This window comes from Salmo salar, chromosome ssa01 (assembly GCF_905237065.1).
Source record: "Salmo salar chromosome ssa01, Ssal_v3.1, whole genome shotgun sequence".
NCBI lineage: Eukaryota > Metazoa > Chordata > Actinopteri > Salmoniformes > Salmonidae > Salmo > Salmo salar.
In genome coordinates, this window is record NC_059442.1 from 68,822,316 (window position 1) to 68,844,648 (window position 22,333).

At 44.5% G+C, this 22,333-nt stretch overlaps 1 protein-coding gene across 50 annotated transcripts in view; it reads right to left on the reverse strand.

Moving 5' to 3' along the window:
- Positions 1-22,333, reverse strand: part of LOC106607745 (ankyrin-3) — a 148,641-nt gene that overhangs the window by 86,465 nt on the left and 39,843 nt on the right. Inside the window, exon 1 of one of the 50 annotated variants that reach the window (XM_045721516.1) lies at positions 6,114-6,601. The exons of 48 other annotated variants lie outside the window; for them this stretch is intronic. In XM_045721516.1, the coding sequence (XP_045577472.1) occupies positions 6,114-6,149 (36 nt within the window). In that variant the 5' untranslated portion in view covers positions 6,150-6,601. Of the gene's footprint in view, positions 1-6,113; positions 6,602-22,333 lie in introns of those variants that run through there. One more of the 50 variants, XM_045721587.1, reaches the window with a different exon arrangement.

The window sequence follows — 22,333 nt, forward strand, 5'->3', positions numbered from 1 at the left end:
CTCAGACCTCTGACATCAACATGTGAGGCCACTTAGCGTTATGGTGTCTCATTGCTGTTGACAGTCAGACAACCAAACATTAATTTATGCCTCAACCCATGTCAACATACATAGTATAGGATCACGGATGGTGGTATCGTGGATACAGTGCTAGTGCTCCTCTGAAGTACAACTTTCATTGAAGAGCCCTCCCATTAAAGCCTACATAACTGACTTATGTTTGTCTGACATTTATTTCACAAGCTAAGCAATAACTTTCACCACTGTCACCACTCTCACCAAGACAACGGTGGAGTGATCATGTGGAGTTTTTACTGCAGATGATTTGCATGTCTATCATTCATCATAAAGGAATCACCCAGATTCCCCATGTTCTTCAACATTCTGCTCCAGCGTATCTAAAGGGGACGCACTGTCAAGGAAGTTGGAGCAGAGGCCTCCAAAGATAACACGTTCAATATGAAGTCACACTGAGTTCAGTGACCCAAGTGGCTCTGGAATTGGCCAGACTACAGTACAGTTTATAAAGCTACTAGGCAACAGTCTTTAAAACCAGTCTCTCCATCACAGGCAAATGACTAGTGACACGGGTGACCGCCATTTCAAATACCATCCCATCGCATTCAAGTCGGAGAGAGAAAATCGTCTTTGTGTGTAAGGCATTACAGAGGATGGAGAGAGATTAGCTTTGAAAATATGATTAAACTTTGCAGATCAGAAGTTCAAAGAAATTAGGCCAATAAAGAGTAGGCTAAGCCTGAAGGAATATCATTAATCTACTGTTAGATAGTTAAAGGGAGTGAGGCTCCGTCGCTCTGACTGACGACTGATTCCCTGTTATAGAGAAAGCTCTTATTTACTAATTCAGTCTGAATTATGATACAGCTCCACTTAGGCCAACAGCATCTCAACAGCAAACATGTGGCACATTTTCTGTTAAGCTGCTATAAAAATGACAATCCAATATTGAGGCAGAGTAGAGCTGCAAAGAGTTTTGTTGAATTAGTGTTTGGCCCAGATATCACTTATGACATCATTGAGTCTGGGGGTTACTGTTTTGTGTGGAGTGATTTTCTTTGCGATATCCCCCACATGATGTCAATGTGACAAGTAGGTAGTAGAACAAAAACACAGACATACCCACACAGAGGCACTGCAAAGCATCCACCTACACACACACATATCTTCTATATTCTACATAGAAATATACTCGCGCGCACACACACACGGCATGTTGATGTCAGTGCTCCAGGCTGCTGGTTTGCTCAGTTTGAGCCCAGAACCCGCATCATTGTCTCATTTATCCCTGGTCCCCATCGATACAAAAACACAGCCTAGGGCCACATGAGCTTAGAATACCGATTGGTGCCAAAAAGCATCCAACCACCACACAGACACGCACTTTCCATTGGGGAAAAACAACACTATTGACAGGTTAATGCATTCATTGTGGAGCTATTAGTTAGACAGATGTCATTGCAAATGATGCTTTTCTCAAAGGGCCATTGGTGTACAGGAGATGGATGTGGACCAGTACTAGAATAGTTCATGGATTATAATGGGAAAGTATTGACAGCAGGATTGTAAGCACTTCTATTTATCATTAGCAAATCATCCCCATAGGTCATGCTCAAAGTCATTTTATGCAGTTACATAATGGTTAATACCATGAAAAAAATCGCCAAAACAGAAAATACGGCCTACAGTATATATAATGTTGAAGTGTAAAGGATGCAAGGGAAATGAGTGACTATACCACATGTGTACTGAACAAAAATATAAATGCAACATATAACCATTTAAAAGATTTTACTGAGTTAAAGTTCATATAAGGAAATCAGTCAATTGAAATAAATGAATTAGCTTCCTTCAATAATATTGATCTAAATGGCTACGCTACACATCTCGATGTAGACTTCCATCCCTATCTTTGACTCACAGGCTGTGAGTCACTTAGCCTGTTGGGGATAGGGGGCAGTATTTGCACGGCCGGATAAAAAACGTACCCGATTTAATCTGGTTACTACTCCTGCCCAGTAACTAGAATATGCATATAATTATTGGCTTTGGATAGAAAACACCCTAAAGTTTCTAAAACTGTTTGAATGGTGTCTGTGAGTATAACAGAACTCATATGGCAGGCAAAAACCTGAGAAGATTCCTTACAGGAAGTGGCCTGTCTGACAAGTTCTTGTTCTTCTTGGCTCTGTTTATTGAAAACTGAGGATCTTTGCTGTAACGTGACACTTCCTACGGCTCCCATAGGCTCTCAGAACCCGGGAAAAAGCTGAATGATGTAATTCCAGCCTCTGGCTGAAAAACATTAGCGCGTTTGGATAGTGGCCGGTCAGACTACTATGAGACTCAGGCACGTGCACGAGGGGATCCCATGTTTTTACTTTCTCTCTCTTTGAACGTAAACACGCTTTCCCGGTCGGAATATTATCGCTTTTTTACGAGAAAAATTGTCACGTCCTGACCAGCAGAGGGCGTATTGCTTAGTCTTGGTCAGGATGTGGCAGGTGGTTTGTGTTTGTTAAATGTTGTGTTGGTGATTGGGACTTCCAATTGAAGGCAGGTGTGTATAGTTGCCTTTGATTGGAAGTCCTATATAGGTGTGTGTGTTTTTCTTTGGGGTTGTGGGGAGTTGATTTTGCACTGCGTATTGTATAGCCTGCAAGACTGTCCATGTCGTGAGTACTGTCTAGTGTTGTTTTTCAAGTGGATGCCTTACATGTTTTGTCAGTAATAAACATGAGTGTCCACAATCCCGCTGCGCCTTGGTCCTTCTCTCTCCCATGCGACATATTCGCCGAAGAGTACAACATTTTCTGTGACAAAAATGGCATAAAAATTGATTTTATACAGCGGTTGACATGCTTCGAAGTACGGTAATGGAATATTTAGAATTCTTTTGTCACGAAATGCGTCGTGCGCGTCACCCTTCTTTACCATTCGGATAGTGTCTTGAACGCACGAACAAAACAGAGGATATTTGAACATAACTATGGATTATTTTGAACCAAACCAACATTTGCTATTGAAGTAGAAGTCCTGGGAGTGCATTCTGACGAAGAACAGCAAAGGTAATAACATTTTTCTTATAGTAAATCCGACTTTGGTCAGGTCCTAAACTTGGTGGGTGTCTAAATAGCTAGCCCTGTGATGCCGGGCTATCTACTCAGAATATTGCAAAATGTGCTTTCACCGAAAAGCTATTTTAAAATCGGACATAGCGAGTGCATAGAGGAGTTCTGTATCTATAATTCTTAAAATAATTGTTATGTTTTTTGTGAACGTTTATCGTGAGTAATTTAGTAAATTCACCGGAAGTTTGCGGGGGGTATGCTAGTTCTGAACGTCACATGCTAATGTAAAAAGCTGGTTTTGATATAAATATGAACTTGATTGAACAAAACATGCATGTATTGTATAACATAATGTCCTAGGGTTGTCATCTGATGAAGATCATCAAAGGTTAGTGCTGCATTTAGCTGTGGTTTGGGTTTATGTGACATTATATGCTAGCTTGAAAAATGGGTGTCTGATTATTTCTGGCTGGGTACTCTCCTGACATAATCTAATGTTTTGCTTTCGTTGTAAAGCCTTTTTGAAATCGGACAGTGTGGTTAGATTAACGAGAGTCTTGTCTTTAAAATGGTGTAAAATAGTCATATGTTTGAGAAATTGAAGTAATAGCATTTCTAAGGTATTTGAATAACGCGCCACGGGATTCAACTGGCTGTTGAGTAGGTGGGACGATTTCGTCCCGCCGACCCTAGAGAGGTTAGTTAGACAACATGTGATTGGCTGAAAATGTGGCTAGCGAGAGCATCCCTCTGATTCTAACCTAAGAAGGAATCTCTAAAAATACAACAAAAACACTGGTACCTGCACATGCTGTGCTCTCAGCTCTAATATAGGCTACAACTATATAAAGTGCCTTCAGAAAGTATTCAGACCCCTTGACTTTTTCCACATTTTGTTACGTTACAGCGTTATTCTAAAATTGATCAAATCATTTTCCCCCCTCATCAATCTAAACACGATACACCATAATGACAAAGGAAAAACTGTTTTTTTAGAAATGTTTGCTAATTTATGAAAAATAAATAAATATATATGACATTTACATAAGTATTCAGACCCTTTACTCAGTACTTTGTTGAAGCACCTTTGGCAGCAATAACAGCATTCAGTCTTCTTGGGAATGACGCTACAAGCTTCTCTGCAGATCGTCTCTAGCTCTGTCAGGTTGGATGAGGAGCGTTGTGGCACAGCTATTTTCAGGTCTCTCCAGAGATGTTCGATTGGGTTAAAGCCCGGGCTCTGGCTGGGCCACTCAATGACATTCAGAGACTTGTCCCAAAGCCACTCCTGCGTTGTCTTGGCTGTGTGCTTAGGGTCATTGTTCTGTAGGAAGGTGAACCTTAACCCCAGTCTGAGGTCCTGAGCGCTCTGGAGCAGGTTTTTATCAAGGATCTCTCCATACTTTGCTCCGTTCATCTTTGCCTCTATCCTGACTTGCTTGCCAGTCCATGCCGCTGAAAAACATCCCCACAGCATTATGCTGTCACCACCATGCTTCACCGTAGGGCTGGTGCCAGGTTTCCTCCAGACGTGACGCTTGGCATTCAGGCCAAAGAGCTCAATCTTGGTTTCATCAGACCAGAGAATCTTGTTTCTCGTGGTCGGAGAGCCTTTTGGAAAACTCCAAGCGGCCTGTCAATTGCCTTTTACTGAGGAGTGGATTTCATCTGGCCACTCTACCATAAAGGGCTGATTGGTGGAGTGCTGCAGAGATGGTTGTCCTTCTGGAAGGCTCTCCCATCTCCACAGAGGAACTCTGGATCTCTGTCAGAGTGACCATCGGTTTCTTGGTCACCTCCCTGACCAAGGCCCTCCTCCCCTGTTTGCTCACTTTGGTTGGGCGGCCAGCTCTAGGAAGAGTCTTGGAGGTTCCAAACTTCTACCATTCAAGAATGATGGAGGCCACTGCATTCTTGGGGACCTTCAATGCTGCAGAAATGTTTTGATACCCTTCCCCTGATCTGTGCCTTGACACAATCCTGTCTCTGAGCTCTACGGACACTTCCTGTGGGACCTTATATAGACAGGTGTGTGCCTTTCTAAACCATGTCCAATCAATTGAATTTAGCACAGGTGGACTCCAATTAAGTTGTAGAAACATCTTAAGGATTATCAATGGAAACAGGATGCATCTCAGCTCAACTTCGAGTCTCATAGCAAAGGGTCTGAATACTTATGCAAATCAAGTATTTAAAAAAAGTATATATACACTTGCAAAAAACTGTGATGCAGTGCCATAGACCACTGCGTCACTCGGGAGGCCCACATGCTATAACTCCGATACAACTATATACAACTAGATATGAGAGCCCACACCCAGGCACTAAAAATAGGGAAGGGAAAGAAGTTATCTCTAGGTCAGTGCTTCAATGGTTTGCGTGCACACACACACACACACACACACACACACACACACACACACACACACACACACACACACACACACACACACACACACACACACACACACACACACACACACACACACTTGTATAGCAGATCAGAGGACAATTATCAGTGGAGAGATTATCCATCAAATTCAAGCCATTCACAAAGCCTTAAGAAATTCCCTGTGCAAGCAGCAGGATGCTCTACGCTGCACATCTGATTTTCCCTTATCACATTACCTGTCAAGGTCAGCTGGTTTGCACTGGATCCCTGACAAAGAGCATCCTTTAGATAGTTCGCTCTAGTGCAAACACAAACTGGAAATTACAAAGCCCATGTTGCCACCAGTATTATTCCCTTATACCCTTATGCCAAACAAACAAAATGTCCTCTGTAGTAGGAGAACCAGCCTCTCCAACACAGATGGCTACATGTTTATGTCCCATAACCATCCTGTATCCATGCACTACGCTGCACCACAAGGCTATACTACAGGGACTGGTGACCTCTGAGCTCTTCACAGTCCAGGATATCAAATCGAAACACCATACTAACTCCTCACCACAATCCCCTTTCACAACTCCTCACAAGGCAGTAGTGACACAAAAATGTAAACAATTCCAGGGAACACTTACTATTGTCAGGAAGTCTGCTGCCTCTTCCACAGCCATGTTTCCCCCTCTCTCTCTGTAGTTCAGGAGTGAAACCTGAGCTCTCAATTAGCTCTGTTCCAAGCAGAACCACACTCAGTACACAGCACAGCACAGGGAGAGGGACAGGGAAGAGCAAGATGCCATTATGTCAGGTGACCAAGGCAAAAAAATAACAAATCCCAACCCAGCAGGACACCCAAAATAACGCTTCCTTGATGCTCCACGCAATGAAGGGATGGAGGCAGAGAGGTGAAGAGGAAGAGAGGTTAGCTTCTGTATCTAACCTTCCAAGAGAAGTAAACAATCCCCTCTGTAAGTGTTTGTCTGTCTTCGACATAGAAAAAGGACACATGCCAAATCCTTTTCTCCCTCTCCCTCCCTCTTGCTCACTCTTTATGTCAACAAGGGCAAATCCCTTCTATCTCCCAGAGCTCCCTCAGAAAGTTCCCTAGAGATGGTAGGGTCTAGGACAGGGAGAACAGCCTGACTTACCATACTAGTAGATAGAACTTCCTCCCCCGTCTCTTACTCTAACGCTCTCTCAGAGGGGGGAGGGGGGGTAAATGTAATCGTGATATCCAAGGATAGGGAGGGAGGGGGACACTGAAAATAGCAGCTGAAACAAATACTTTTGCTAAAAGGGGTCAACCATGTCAACCCACTCTCCTCACTCTGTCGTTCTCTCTCCCTCCTTCTGTCTCTCTCTCTCCCTCCCTCCGTCACTGCCAGCACGAGACTATTTATTGTCATCCTGCTTATCAGCTCTTTTCCCCCACAAAGGGAGTGTGTGTGTGTGGTGTTTGTGTGCATGCATGCACGTGTGTGTTTGTGTGTGCCCGTGTTTGTATGTGTGTGTATAAGGGGGCTTCCTATCCAAACAACAGGGAGGTGGAGGGCTGGTGGGGAGCTGCAGGGCACAACAATGCCACCAGACGCTATTTCGGGGGGCTGGGGGGCACAACTAGTCAATGGGGACAGTTTGAGGAGGGATTAAGGGGACTTTCCCTCCGGTATTAAGGACACCCCATCCTCCCACATCCACCCCCTTAACACATGCCCCACATAGATCAGCCAGGAGACAGCCTGGGTCCCACTATCTGGCATGAACCCCCCCGGCCCCAGTTGATCTCTATCCCTTTCGGACGGCTTTGCACACGCCCTCCCCCAACACCATATTTTGTTTATGCTTTGAACATTCTTTTTTCTGTAAGTCATCACTATTATATTGCTATGTGTAAGTGCAAAGCTCCAAGATTGGGAAATGTACCCCTTTTTTTCAAAATAGCTTGTTCTCTCAAATGTGATTTTGTTGGACTGCCTCTGATATTTGGAGATACGACAAATGCAGTTCATCAACATGAGACAAGAGGCAACTATTTATAGGCCAGCAAGGCTTTGTTCTGCCAACTCTGCAGACAAGACACGTCCCCAGACACGCACGCACACACACACACACACACACACACACACACACACACACACACACACACACACACACACACACACACACACACACACACACACACACACACACACACACACACACACACACGTCCAAGCTGGGTTGTCATTGGCTGTCACAGCTCCAGAGGAATAGCCTCCCTTGCATTCTGGGTAAGTACAATGTCTACTTCAAAAGCACACAGTGGAGTGAGTGACGCACCGTGATGTGCCATGGAACAGTCAGCTGGAACACGTGACTGGTAGATCACAGGTCCTTCCAAGTAACAGCATCTGCTTTGGAACTGGGCTGTTACCATGGCAACACGTGAGGTTACAGTGGAGGAGGAAGAGAGTCAAGCCCACTTGAGAGAAATTCTCACACACACTGTAAATCAACAACCATTACACAAGCGAATCAACTCTGCACAGGAGCCTTGAAGACAACATGAAGTATCATGTCATATGATTTCAATGTACTGTAGACTGTCTGATCAAATTACATAGAAAATCATGCAATAATGATCAATAAAATCACATGATGCACACCCCTTTTTTAAGGCTATGAAAGGCCAAAAACAGAACATTGAGTTCTTTTTATTTTTTATTAACTGGTGGCCTTTGGTGTGCTGAACCCAGATAACAAATGACTAAAGAGGGTCTGCCTTCAGAGTGAAATGAGAGCATGCACTGTATAACAGCATGCAGAGCTAAGAAGCAAAGACTGTTTTCTTGGTATTGTACAGCTCTTAGTAGCAGCTCAGCATGGGTCTTCTAGGACCAGACAAACTATGAGTGTTCCAAATGAGTTGACATTAAATGAATCTCACAGCAAAAGCACATTCACTTAATAAAGGCTCTACCAGTGTGATCTTCCAGAAAGTCAGTTACCGAATTCTAAAAAAAGTTATAGTATTTGTTCCTCAGGGACTGCTTTACCCCTTGGCTAAACAAACATGAAACCAAGTTATAGAAAATTATAAGATAGTCTAAGGCTATAAGATAAAACATCACAACATCTAAATGTAAAAATATAGAAGACATCCAGCAGGAAAACCCATGTGGAGGACTTGTGTAGAAAAGCCACCAGAGGAACAAGATATGTACTGCAGAGATCTGGCTCAAGGGCACAACAACACTAAGTCACCTGGGACGTGAAAACATCAGAGATGTGGGTGGAAAGGGAAGAGCGAGAGCGAGAGAGAGAGAGAGAGAAAAAATATAGTAATAGGCTGGACCATGAGAAAACCTTCAGACAGAGGGACCCATTCTACTGTCAATACACCTCCAGGCTGAGTGTGAGCAGAAGGGGAACCCGCTGACATGGGGGGATCTGGGGGTCATAGAGGGATTTCCTCCAAAATACAACTCAGCTGAACATTTCAAACCTACACACATCACTCACTATGTAGCTTTACACAGATTCAGACAGAGAGAGAAGGAAAGAGAGAAAACTGAGAATGGATGTATTTTTGAACCATCATCATTGGGGAAGGAGAGAAAGGGAGAGAAGATCGTCTAGAATTGTGGTACGGTATGGTAGGAATCCAGTGACATCATCACATTCTGTGCAGAGACCTGCACGGCAGTGTGTGTGCTGAGCGGAGGAACACAGGACTCTAGTGGAGGATCCATGACAATGCCTCCATTAACATAACATAATAACAGCCAGACACTGTGCGGAAGTAACAAAGATGCTGTGCACTGCTCCTACTAGGTCTGATGTTCCCATGGATGATACTTCCTAGTGGCCAAACACACAGTCATGCATGAGAACCTGTGTCTCTTGTATTAACAAGTTATAAACACAAAACGACTCTCTTTCAAAAGCTGCTGGTAAAACCAAGATTTCTGTAACATTGCCTTTTTAAAGGAGGTCAACACATGGGCTAGCTGTGACAATAACATGGTAAAACCATGAAGGTTTGGTACACTACTTAAAATGAAGATGAAACTAATTACATCCAATCTTGGGTGAGTAGGGAGCATAAGTGAGCATGTGTCTGTTTGAGTGTGTGTGGGAGAGAGAGAGTGAGAGGAGACATTGAAAAAGACAGAGCTCTTCTGATATCACATAGCTGCAGCGGCCCACTGCTTTTTTCCCATTACACACGTCAATGAATCGCACATCATCTCCCTTCTCTGCCCTTACCCCCATTGGCTCTCTACACTACTGTCCACCCTTGGGTGAGGTCGACAACTTATGACTTCATTTTCAGCCCGGTAACTGGCATGGCCCTTAGGTACGTAAACATTGGCCCACGCATTCTAATGTATTTCCCCCTGGCAATATGATTATGAATCAAAAGTCAATTGAGCCATTGAGGGGATTGCTATATAGTGCTACACCAAAACAGGAATATAGTTGGGGGACTGTAATATCTCTCAATGGTAAGTGTTCCGCAGCAAGAAGACAGTCTTCCAGGTGCTTTCATATACTCACTTCTACACCCATAATCAAGGCTGGATAAATCAAATCAAATGTTATTAGACACATGCTCCGAACACAACAGTCAAATGCTTACTTACAAGCCCCTAACCAACAATGCAGTTTAAAAAATACGAATAAGAATAAGAAATGAAAGTAACACGTAGTTAAATGCAGCTGTAAAGTAAAAATAGAGAGTCTATATACAGGGGGTACCGGTAAAGAGTCAATGTGTGGGGGCACCGGTTAGTTGAGGTAATTGAGGTAATATGCACATGTAGGTAGAGTTATTAAAGTGACTATGCATAGATAATAACAGAGAGTAGCAGCAGCGTAAAGGGGGGGGCAATGCAAATAGTCTGGATAGCCATTTGATTAGATGTTCAGGAGTCTTATGGCTTGGGGGTCGAACATGTTTAGAAGTCTCTTGGACCTAGACTTGGCGCTCCGGTACCGCTTGCCGTGGAGTAGAGAACAGTCTATGACTAGGGTGGCTGGAGTCTTTGACAATTTTTAGGGCCTTCTTCTGACACCGCCTGGTATAGAGGTCCTGGATGGCAGGAAGCTTGGCCCCAGTGATATACTGGGCCATACGCACTACCCAATGGGGGCGTGCTCGGTCCTCCTTGTCCTGTAGTCCACAATCATCTCCTTTGTCTTGATCATGTTGAGGGAGAGGTTGTTGTCCTGGCACCACACGGCCAGATCTCTGACCTCCTCCCTATAGGCTGTCTCGTCGTTGTCGGTGATCAGGCCTACCACTGTTGTGTCATCGGCAAACTTAATGATTGTGTTGGAGTTGTGCCTGGCCATGCAGTCATGAGTGAACAGGGAGTACAGGAGGGGACTGAGCATGCACCCCTGAGGGGCCCCTGTGTCGAGGATCAGCGTGGCGGAAGTGTTGTTACCTACCCTTACCACCAGGGGGCGGCCCGTCAGGAAGTCCAGGATCCAGTTGCAGAGGGAGGTGTTTAGTCCCAGGGTCCTTAGCTTATTGATGAGCTTTGAGGGTACTATGGTGTTGAACGCTGAGCTGTAGTCAATGAATAGCATTCTCACATAGGTGTTTCTTTTGTCCAGGTGGGAAAGGGCAGTGTGGAGTGCAATAGAGATATCATCATCTGTGGATCTGTTAGGGCAGTATGCAACGTGAGTCCTACGGGTCGGTAGTCATTTAGGCAGGTTACCTTAGTGTTCCTGGGCACAGGGACTATGGTGGTCTGCTTAAAACATGTTGCTATTACAGACTCAGACAGGGAGAGGTTGAAAATGTCAGTGAAGACACTTGCTAGTTGGTCAGCGCATGCTCGCAGTACATGTCCTGGTAATTAGTCTGGCCCTGCGGCCTTGTGAATGTTGAACTGTTTAAAGGTCTTACTCACATCGGCTGTGGAGAGCGTGATCACACAGTCGTCCGGAACAGCTGGTGCTCTCATGCATGTTTCAGTGTTATTTGCCTCGAAGCAAGCATAGAAGTAATTTCGCTCGTTTGGTAGGCTTGTGTCACTGGGCAGCTCTCGGCTGTGCTTCCCTTTGTAGTCTGTAATGATTTGCAAGCCCTGCCACATCCGACGAGCGTCGGAGCCGGTGTAGTACGATTCAATCTTAGTCCTGTATTGACACGTTGCCTGTTTGATGATTCGTCGGAGGGCATAGCGGGTTTTTTATAAGCTTCCGTGTTAGTGCAGAGCAGAGCCATATTGTAGCAGCACTACCTAAGCCTAGATGGAGCACTATGGTTTACTTATGACCAAAACTGGTGTTTTGAAGCTTTTCACTGACTTTTTTTCCAAACACAGAGGCTCTAGCTCTGGGCAGCAGAGATAGGAGTTGGAAGATCTAAGGTCAGTTTAGCGTTTCCCCCAATGGTTAAAGTGGATGTGTGAAGTGGAACCTGATCATATATATATATATATATATATATATACTGCAAAAAAAAATAAAGGGAACACTTAAACAACACATCCTAGATCTGAATGAATGAAATAATCTTATTAAATACTTTTTTCTTTACATAGTTGGATGTGCTGACAACAAAATCACACAAAAATAATCAATGGAAATCCAATTTATCAACCCATGGAGGTCTGGATTTGGAGTCACACTCAAAATTAAAGTGGAAAACCACACTACAGGCTGATCCAACTTTGATGTAATGTCCTTAAAACAAGTCAAAATGAGGCTCAGTAGTGTGTGTGTGGCCTCCACGTGCCTGTATGACCTCCCTACAACGCCTGGGCATGCTCCTGATGAGGTGGCGGATGGTCTCCTGAGGGATCTCCTCCCAGACCTGGACTAAAGCATCCGCCAACTCCTGGACAGTCTGTGGTCCAACGTGGCATTGGTGGATGGAGCGAGACATGATGTCCCAGATGTGCTCAATTGGATTCAGGTCTGGGGAACGGGCGGGTCAGTCCATAGCATCAATGCCTTCCTCTTGCAGGAACTGCTGACACACTCCAGCCACATGAGGTCTAGCATTGTCTTGCATTAGGAGGAACCCAGGGCCAACCGCACCAGCATTTGGTCTCACAAGGGGTCTGAGGATCTCATCTCGGTACCTAATGGCAGTCAGGCAACCTCTGGCGAGCACATGGAGGGCTGTGCGGCCCCCCAAAGAAATGCCACCCCACACCATGACTGACCCACCGCCAAATCGGTCATGCTGGAGGATGTTGCAGGCAGCAGAACGTTCTCCACGGCGTCTCCAGACTCTGTCACATCTGTCACATGTGCTCAGTGTGAACCTGCTTTCATCTGTGAAGAGCACAGGGCGCCAGTGGCGAATTTGCCTATCTTGGTGTTCTCTGGCAAATGCCAAACGTCCTGCACGGTGTTGGGCTGTAAGCACAACCCCCACCTGTGGACGTCGGGCCCTCATACCACCCTCATGGAGTCTGTTTCTGACCGTTTGAGCAGACACATGCACATTTGTGGCCTGCAGGAGGTCATTTTGCAGGGCTCTGGCAGTGCTTCTCCTGCTCCTCCTTGCACAAAGGCGGAGGTAGCGGTCCTGCTGCTGGGTTGTTGCCCTCCTACGGCCTCCTCCACGTCTCCTGATGTACTGGCCTGTCTCCTGGTAGCACCTCCATGCTCTGGACACTACGCTGACAGACACAGCAAACCTTCTTGCCACAGCTCACATTGATGTGCCATCCTGGATGAGCTGCACTACCTGAGCCACTTGTGTGGGTTGTAGACTCCGTCTCATGCTACCACTAGAGTGAAAGCACCACCGGCATTCAAAAGTGACCAAAACATAGGCCAGGAAGCATAGGAACTGAGAAGTGGTCTGTGGTCCCCACCTGCAGAACCACTCCTTTATTGGGGGTGTCTTGCTAATTGCCAAAAATTCCACCTGTTGTCTATTCCATTTGCACAACAGCATGTGAAATTTATTGTCAATCAGTGTTGCTTCCTAAGTGGACAGTTTGATTTCACAGAAGTGTGATTGACTTGGAGTTACATTGTGTTGTTTAAGTGTTCCCTTTATTTTTTTGAGCAGTGTATATATATATATATCTGTGTGTACGGGCAACTTCAACCAAGATCACAGATATACCCTAGCCTGGTCTCAGAGCTGTACTGTGCATTTGCCAAGCCATTTGTCACTCGATGCCATATATGTTTGGCATAACAAGAACACAGCAGATGACTTTGCCATACAGTTCTGCCACAAGCCTAAAGACACCCTGCTACTCATCTTACAGCTGATTGGCTGTCCCAATTGGAAGTAAAGTGGTGTGTCAGGGATGTGCCCAACTCCAGATGATGCCCTAACTACCGTCCACACCCTCCCGTCCCTCTCTGCACACACACAGAGATCTCTCTCCAGGGCCATCACAGTACTCTCTGTCCCAGACTGTTGCCTCTCCGATGGGGCACAGCCCACGATGATGAAGGGGGAGGTTATGGAGAGGGGGTGGACACAAGAGGCTTCCTCCCAACCACACAGACACACACACACACACACACACAAAAAAAAAAAATCTGTCAGGGAGATGAAGAGTTTAGTGATTCACTCTTCAACACAGATGAGACCGCCTGGAGTTGATAAGGCCAAAACACTCACAGACACACAAAGTTTTTCTTGCGTTTCACTCCTCAGTTCTAAGACAAAGTAAAGGTACAGTAATAGTAGTGCTTCCTCTGTATTATTCATATGAAAACTTTAGGCTGATCTGTGTTAATTATGATTGTGGCAGAGGGTGATGTTCAAAGTCTGTCAATATATTGTGGGGAGGCAGAGGTCAGGCTAGGCCAGCTGGATCAGGTGCAAGAACATACAGTACAGTAGCTAGCCTCTATGTGATAACTCTCTGGCTGCACTCCCCAGCTACATGTGGCAGCAGATTGAACTGAGTCTTCGTGTGAGTTAGACCATAATTCCTGTAAGTATTCAACACACTACACTAGATACTGTGTGAAGGTAAAGTGAGTCAAGGTGCCAAAAATGTGTTGACTCCAGTGTCTGTCGGTCTCTTGGTCTGTCTGCTAACTGATCACCAGGAACTCCAATCTCAGAGGCAAAAGTCTCTACACAGGTCATTTGAACTGGATCAGAGAGAAAATGTGTGTGAGAGAGAGCAGAGCAACTGGGATTCACTGAACTCTTTATCCAACCGATGATAGTATGTCTCTGTCTCAGTCTCAGTCTCTCTCTTTTGTCTCTGTCAAACAACAGACCATCTAGCCTACTTCTTGGCATTGCCAATGAACAATGGGTTTTAGAGTTGACATAGAATTCAGATTTTACTCTCCTTTCTGATACATGAGACTCTTTAAGAGCACTAACCTTACTACATACAGAGTAGAGTAAGGCCCAAGGCTTTCAGACTTACTGTGCAACACTCTCCTATAATATTCTGTTGGAGAGTGTCTGTCTGATGCTAATCACCTATCCTCTGAGACCCTAGCCAATGAAAAAGCTCCTTTCTGGCTGGATTTAATGGAGAAAAGCTAACTTGGAAACGGACGCGCTGAATCATACAGTAACCTTTTCATGCAGTCAAATGACCACATCGCCTTTCATGGGTAGAATGTTATTAAGATTTTTCATTATTTAAAAAAAAAAAGACGCAAATTCTGTATTTCTATGTCAAACTGTTTTGTTATATTTCAGTCTTCTGTGATGTATATAAAGTGTAATATTGGGATGCAAACTCCAAATTGAATACCTTTCAACTCTTTATCTGACATGGTACAGGTGTCTTCTTTGTTAAGCGCTTAACCATGTGTGTGTGGTGTATACTTTTATTTCAAAGTATACTGAGCAAAAATATAAAAGCAAAATGCAAACAATTTCAACGATTTAACTGAGTTAAGGAAATTAACGACTGAGTTAAGGAAATAAATTCACTAGGCCCTAATGTATGGATTTCACATTACTGGGCATGGGCGCAGCCATCAGAATAAGTTTTCCCCACAAAAGGGCTTTACTACAAACAGAAATACTCCTCAGTTTCAACAACTGTCCGGGTGGCTGGTCTCAGACGATCCCGCAGGAGATAAAGCCGGATGTGGTCCTGGGCTGGCATGGTTACACGTGGTCTGCTATTATGAGGCTGGTTGGACAAATTCTCTAAAACTAAGTTGGAGGAGGCTTATGGTAGAGAAATGAACATTCAATTCTCTGTCAGCATCCCAATTGCAAGCTCCCTCAAAACTTGAGTCATCTGTGGCATTGTGTTGTGTGACAAAATCGCACATTTTAAAGGGGCCTTTTATTGTCCCCAGTACAAGGTGCACCTGTTTAATGATCATGCTGTTTAATCAGCTTTTTGATATGCCACACATTATCTTGGCAAAGGAGAAATGCTCACAGGGATGTAAACAAATTTGTGCAAAAAATATGAGAGAAATAAGCTTTTGTGCGTTTGGCAAATTTCTGGGATCTTTTATTTCAGCTCATGAAACATGGGACCAACACCTTACATGTTGCGTTTATATTTTTGTTGAATATAGATTTGTTTAAGACTACCAAGAAACACTCTGTGTGACCATAATTTAGTACACTGCATTAAAAGGTTTTAAGGTCAATCTTACATCAAGCATAACATCTGTCTACGACTCTACAGCAGAGGATGAAACTTTTTTCTGTTTGAATTCAATTAGGAAACAAGGATGAAAGGAACTTAGACAACTTTACAGCCTGAAAAGATCACATCTCTGCTAATAATGACCATTTTGCCATTGTGTTGTGCGATGTTGCAGATTATCGGTCATCTGGGAAAACTGAAAAATGAAGGTTCTTCACTGGTTGAATCCAACAGCATGAAATGGAGGGAAAGAAAATTAACTGAAATGCTGATAACATCAATGAACATCACATGCTTCTTGACGCCACTGTGAGAGAGCATTCTGAGTTGTGTCTAGTCTGGGACTGTGTCTGGAGTTGCGGAACAGCAGTCCCTTGTGAGACAGCACTAACAGAATGCCCCTTTTTATAGATTCGAGTAGACAAATAGATAAGCAGGACTGATATTTTGACAGTCTAATGATCTAGGTACACACTCAGGCCTTTTACCTTGAGTACAATTACTGCTTTATAAATGTTATAATAGCGGAATAGAAACATTGAAACTCCACTAACAAAAACCCTCTTACTTTTGACAGGGACTTGTTAATCTTTGCACATCATGTCAGTGACTGTGTGGAAATCTGTTTATGTGGATCAGTGAAAGCGAATGAAGTGGAGTGTGTGTAAGTGTTTTTCCCTGAACTTTGGCACGGATAGAGCAGCAGATGAGAGCGGACCGTGAGCCATCTGTCCCCTTTGAACCCACTCTGTCTCACCACAACAACACCACCACAGTAGATCTGCCTTGTCTCTGTCTCACTAACCCTACTGTCATAAAGAGACAGGATAACAAAATCATCATCCATTATTACACCATCATATTGATTAATGGATTGATTGAATTTATTAGACAATTTTCGAATATGGTCTTGACCCATTTATTTACACCTGTTGTGACATATATTGCGTTATTTTATGGCTGGTTATGACACCTACATAAGAGTGTCAAAACCCACATGTATTCAAATTCGTTTTTTCCCTGCCAAGAAGTTTCCTTTCCATTGAAAGTTTGTTTTTTAAATCCTTAGTCGTTAGAAAGAATTCTTTACAATTTTTTTCAACATTTTTTTAAATAACTTGTAGAAAATACACTTTATGACACTGCCATGAAACATTGTGACCATCCAGTGCCACTTTACTTGGACTACGAAAATATACTTTAGGACACAGTCAAGAAGCATTATGACCATCATAATCATATAAGCCAGATAGGCCTATCACGTACATGCCCTTATATCAGTCATCAGTCACAAAGATGGTGTCTTGTCCTGCTCCTGAAATCTTCTCCTGCATTCATCCCAGTCATCTGCAACACGGCATTGGCATACGTGATCATTGTGTGCGCAATCACAATGATAATTGAAAATTGTAAAAATATATATATATAATGCTCAAAAAAATGAAGGGAACACTTAAACAACACATCCTAGATCTGAATGAAAGAAATAATCTTATTAAATACTTTTTTCTTTACATAGTTGAATGTGCTGACAACAAAATCACACAAAAATAATCAATGGAAATCCAATTTATCAACCCATGGAGGTCTGGATTTGGAGTCACACTCAAAATTAAAGTGGAAACCACACTACAGGCTGATCCAACTTTGATGTAATGTCCTTAAAACAAGTCAAAATGAGGCTCAATAGTGTATGTGGCCTCCATGTGCCTGTATGACCTCCATACAATGCCTGGGCATGTTCCTGATGAGGTGGCGGATAGCCTCCTGAGGGATCTCCTCCCAGACCTGGACTAAAGCATCCGCCAACTCCTGGACAGTCTGTGGTGCAACGTGGCGTTGGTGGATGGAGCGAGACATGATGTCCCAGATGTGCTCAATTGGATTCAGGTCTGGGGAACGGGCGGGCCAGTCCATAGCATCAATGCCTTCCTCTTGCAGGAACTGCTGACACACTCCAGCCACATGAGGTCTAGCATTGTCTTGCATTAGGAGGAACCCAGGGCCAACCGCACCAGCATATGGTCTCACAAGGGGTCTGAGGATCTCATCTCGGTACCTAATGGCAGTCAGGCTACCTCTGGCGAGCACATGGAGGGTTGTGCGGCCCCCCAAAGAAATGCCACCCCACACCATGACTGACCCACCGTCAAACCGGTCATGCTGGAGGATGTTGCAGGCAGCAGAACGTTCTCCACGGCATCTCCAGACTCTGTCACGTCTGTCACGTGCTCAGTGTGAACCTGCTTTCATCTGTGAAGAGCACAGGGCGCCAGTGGCGAATTTGCCAATCTTGGTGTTCTCTGGCAAATGCCAAACGTCCTGCACGGTGTTGGGCTGTAAGCACAACCCCCACCTGTGGACGTCGGGCCCTCATACCACCCTCATGGAGTGTTTCTGACCGTTTGAGCAGACACATGCACATTTGTGGCCTGCTGTAGGTCATTTTGCAGGGCTCTGGCAGTGCTTCTCCTGCTACTCCTTGCACAAAGGCGGAGGTAGCGGTCCTGCTGCTGGGTTGTTGCCCTCCTACGGCCTCCTCCACGTCTCCTGACGTACTGGCCTGTCAAGTAAAGTGTTACCTAACATTTTTGTCATTTAGCAAACACTCTTCTCCAGAGCAATTAGGGTTAAGTGCCTTTCTCAAGGGCACATCAGCAGATTTTTCACCTAGTAGTCTCAGGATTCGAACCAGCAACCTTTCATTTGCTGGCCCAATGCTCCACTATAGGCTACCAGCTGCACTTGCAATTTGTGCATTCACCTTAAGATAGCTGGGTGAGACAACCACATATAACACTCGTAGCAAGTACACTTTCCCTCAAAAAAGTCGTTATGAGGAACGTCAGTGCCGTGGGATTCATTTAATATACTTTTTGAAGACATTTTCGGGAAGATGGGGAGGGACTCTGCTGCACTAGCTTCAGGGGGAAGCTGGCTCCACCATTGCGGTGCCAAGACAGAGAAGAGCTTTGACTGGGCTGAGCGGGAGCTGACCACCCATAGGGGTGGGACAGTAAAGAGATCAGAGGGGGCAGCACGGAGGGCTCTGGTTGGGTTGTAGGGTTTGAGCATAGCCTGAAGGCAGGGAGGGGCAGTTCCCCTTGCTGCTCTTTAAGCAAGCACCATGATGTTGTAGTGGATGCGAGCTTCAACTTAAAGCCAGTGGAGTATGCGGAAGAGCAGTGTGACATGGGAGAACTTGGGAAGGTTGAAAACAGATGGGCTACGGCATTCTAGATAAGTTGCAGAGGTTTGATGGCATAAGCAGGAAGCCCTGCCAACAGAGAGTTGAAGTAGTCTGGAGGGGAGATGACAAGAGCCTGGATTAGAACCTGCACCACTTCCTGTGTGAGGAAGGGTTGTACTCAACGGATGTTGTAGAGCATGAACCTGCAGGAGCAAGTCACTGCTTTGACATTTGCAGAGAATGACAGGGTGTTGTCCAGGGTCACGCCAAGGTTCTTTGCACTCTGTGAGGGGGACACTGTTGAGTTGTCATCCGTGATGGAGAGGTATTGGAGTTGGCAGGCCATCCCTGGGAGGAATAGCAACTCCTTCTTGTCGAGGTTGAGCTTGAGGTGGTGGACCGACATCCGAGCTGAGATGTCTGCCAGGCACACAGAAAAGTGGGTCGCCACCCTGGTGTCAGAAGGGGGGAAGGAGAAAAGTAGTTGAATGTCATCCAAATAGCAATGATAAGAGAGGCCATGTGAGGATATGACGGAGTCAAGTGACTTTGTGTATAGAGAACAGAGGAGAGAGCCTAGAACCAAGCCCTGGAGGACACCAGTAGTCAGAGTCTGTGATGCAGACTCAGATCCTCTCCACGTGACCTGGTAGGAAAGACCTGCCAGGTAGGATGCAAACCAAGAGTGTGCAGACCCTGAGACGCCCAACCCTGAGAGGGTGGAGAGGAGGATCTGATGGTTTATGGTGTCGAAGGCAACAGATAGATCTACAAGGATGAGAACAGAGGAGAGAGGGTCAGCTTTGGCAGTGCGGAGAGTCTCCGTGACACAGAGGAGAGCAGTCTCGGCTGCGTGACCCGTCTTGAAGCCTGACTGGTTAGGGTCAAGAAGATCGTTCTGAGAGAGATAACGAGAGAGTTGGGGAAAGAAAATAAAGAAGGGATAACAGTCTGTAGTTTTTTATGTTATAGGGGTTGAGTGTTGGTTTCTTGAGAAGGGAAGGGCCATTTTTGAAGTCAAAGGGGACTCAGCCAGTGGTCAGGGATGAGTTGATGAGGGAAGTGAGGAAAGGGAGAAAGTACCCAGAGATAGTCTCGGGAAGGGAGGAGGGGATGGGGTCGAGTGGACAGGTTGCCGGCGGCCGGACATCACTAGTCATAGGATTTCATCTGGAGAAAGACCTCTATCTTATTAACCTTGTCCATCTATTCCTGTAAACTGGTCACAAGGACCTCATCCTTCACACCTTCCATATGGTTTACATTAAATGACAATGTATTTTTCACTTTCATGAATACTGTCACGGCTGTTTGAATGATTGGACCAAAATGCAGCGTCGGTTTCGTTCCACATATTTATTGGACTGTGAAACTTAATGCGATACAAAATAAACTGAAGGAACAAAACAACAAACCGTGACGCAGGAGGAACAAACACACTCACAAAATATAATCACCCACAAAACACAAGTGGGACAAAAGCAACTTAAATATGACCTCCAATTAGAGACAACGACAACCGGCTGCCTCTAATTGGAGGTCATGCCAAACAAAAACCAACCTAGAACTACAAAACTAGAAACTAAACATAGAAATACAAAAACGGACAAACACCCCCTGTCACGCTCTGACCTACTCTAACATAGAAAATAACAACTTACTATGGTCAGGAAGTGACAAATACATAGGTTAGGTTAATCTGGAGGCGAAAGAAAACACACACCTGTTTAGGCGAGGTGCTGGCTAGGAGAGCCGCACACTCTAGGAGCTCAGATGCAATAATTTAATAACCTAATAACTAACGTTTCTAGAGACAAGCTGTCTTCATCAGGGTATAATGACAAACACTGCGGGTCACTAGTTTATATAGTGTCAAAGGACACACACAGGTGTCTGTAATCATGGCTGGGTGTGGCTTGATATCATTGGTTAATTACAGATATAAATAAAACATATACAAAACATAAATGTGTCATGACTGTCCTGTAAGGATCACAATGGGTCAGATCAACTTGGCAATGCTTGACAATTACAACCTCCTCTCACCCGCAGAGGGAGGAGGGAACTGGTGTGGGTTTTTTGACACCTCCACACCCTGTTGTAAATTAAGGAGAAGGGAGGGCTCTTTCTCCCCCTTTAGCATCAACCAAAGGAATGAAATACAGGTTATCATTTTGGATTAAATACTGTAACTTAGAATGTATATCCCCTTTATCTGTCAAGTTTCCATCCAATACGTTGTGCGTATAATATGAAAAATTAAGAACATATTTTTGTTAACCTGTTGGGGATAGGGGGCAGTATTTACACGGCCGGATAAAAAACGTACCCGATTTAATCTGGTTGCTACTCCTGCCCAGTAACTAGAATATGCATATAATTATTGGCTTTGGATAGAAAACACCCTAAAGTTTCTAAAACTGTTTGAATGGTGTCTGTGAGTATAACAGAACTCATATGGCAGGCAAAAACCTGAGAAGATTCTGAACAGGAAGTGGCCTGTCTGACAAGTTCTTGTTCATCTTGGCTCTTTTTATTGAAGACTGAGGATCTTTGCTGTAACGTGACACTTCCTACGGCTCCCATAGGCTCTCAGAACCCAGGAAAAAGCTGAAGGATATCGAGGCAGCCCCTGGCTGAAACACATTAGCGCCTTTGGATAGTGGCCGATCAGAGGAGAATGGGCTTAGACGCGTGCACGAGTCGACCGAATGCTTTATTTTCTTTCGTCTTTTTACCTAAACGCAGATTCCCGGTCGGAATATTATCGCTTTTTTACGAGAAAAATTGCATAAAAATAGATTTTAAACAGCGGTTGACATGCTTCGAAGTACGGTAATGGAATATTTAGAATTTTTTTGTCACGAAATGCGTCGTGCTCGTCACCCTTCTTTACCCTTTCGGATAGTGTCTTGAGCGCACGAACAAAATGCCGCTATTTGGATATAACTATGGATTATTTGGGACCAAACCAACATTTGTTTTTGAAGTAGAAGTCCTGGCAGTGCATTCTGACGAAGAACACCAAAGGTAATAACATTTTTCTTATAGTAAATCTGACTTTGGTGAGTGCTAAACTTGCTGGGTGTCTAAATAGCTAGCCCTG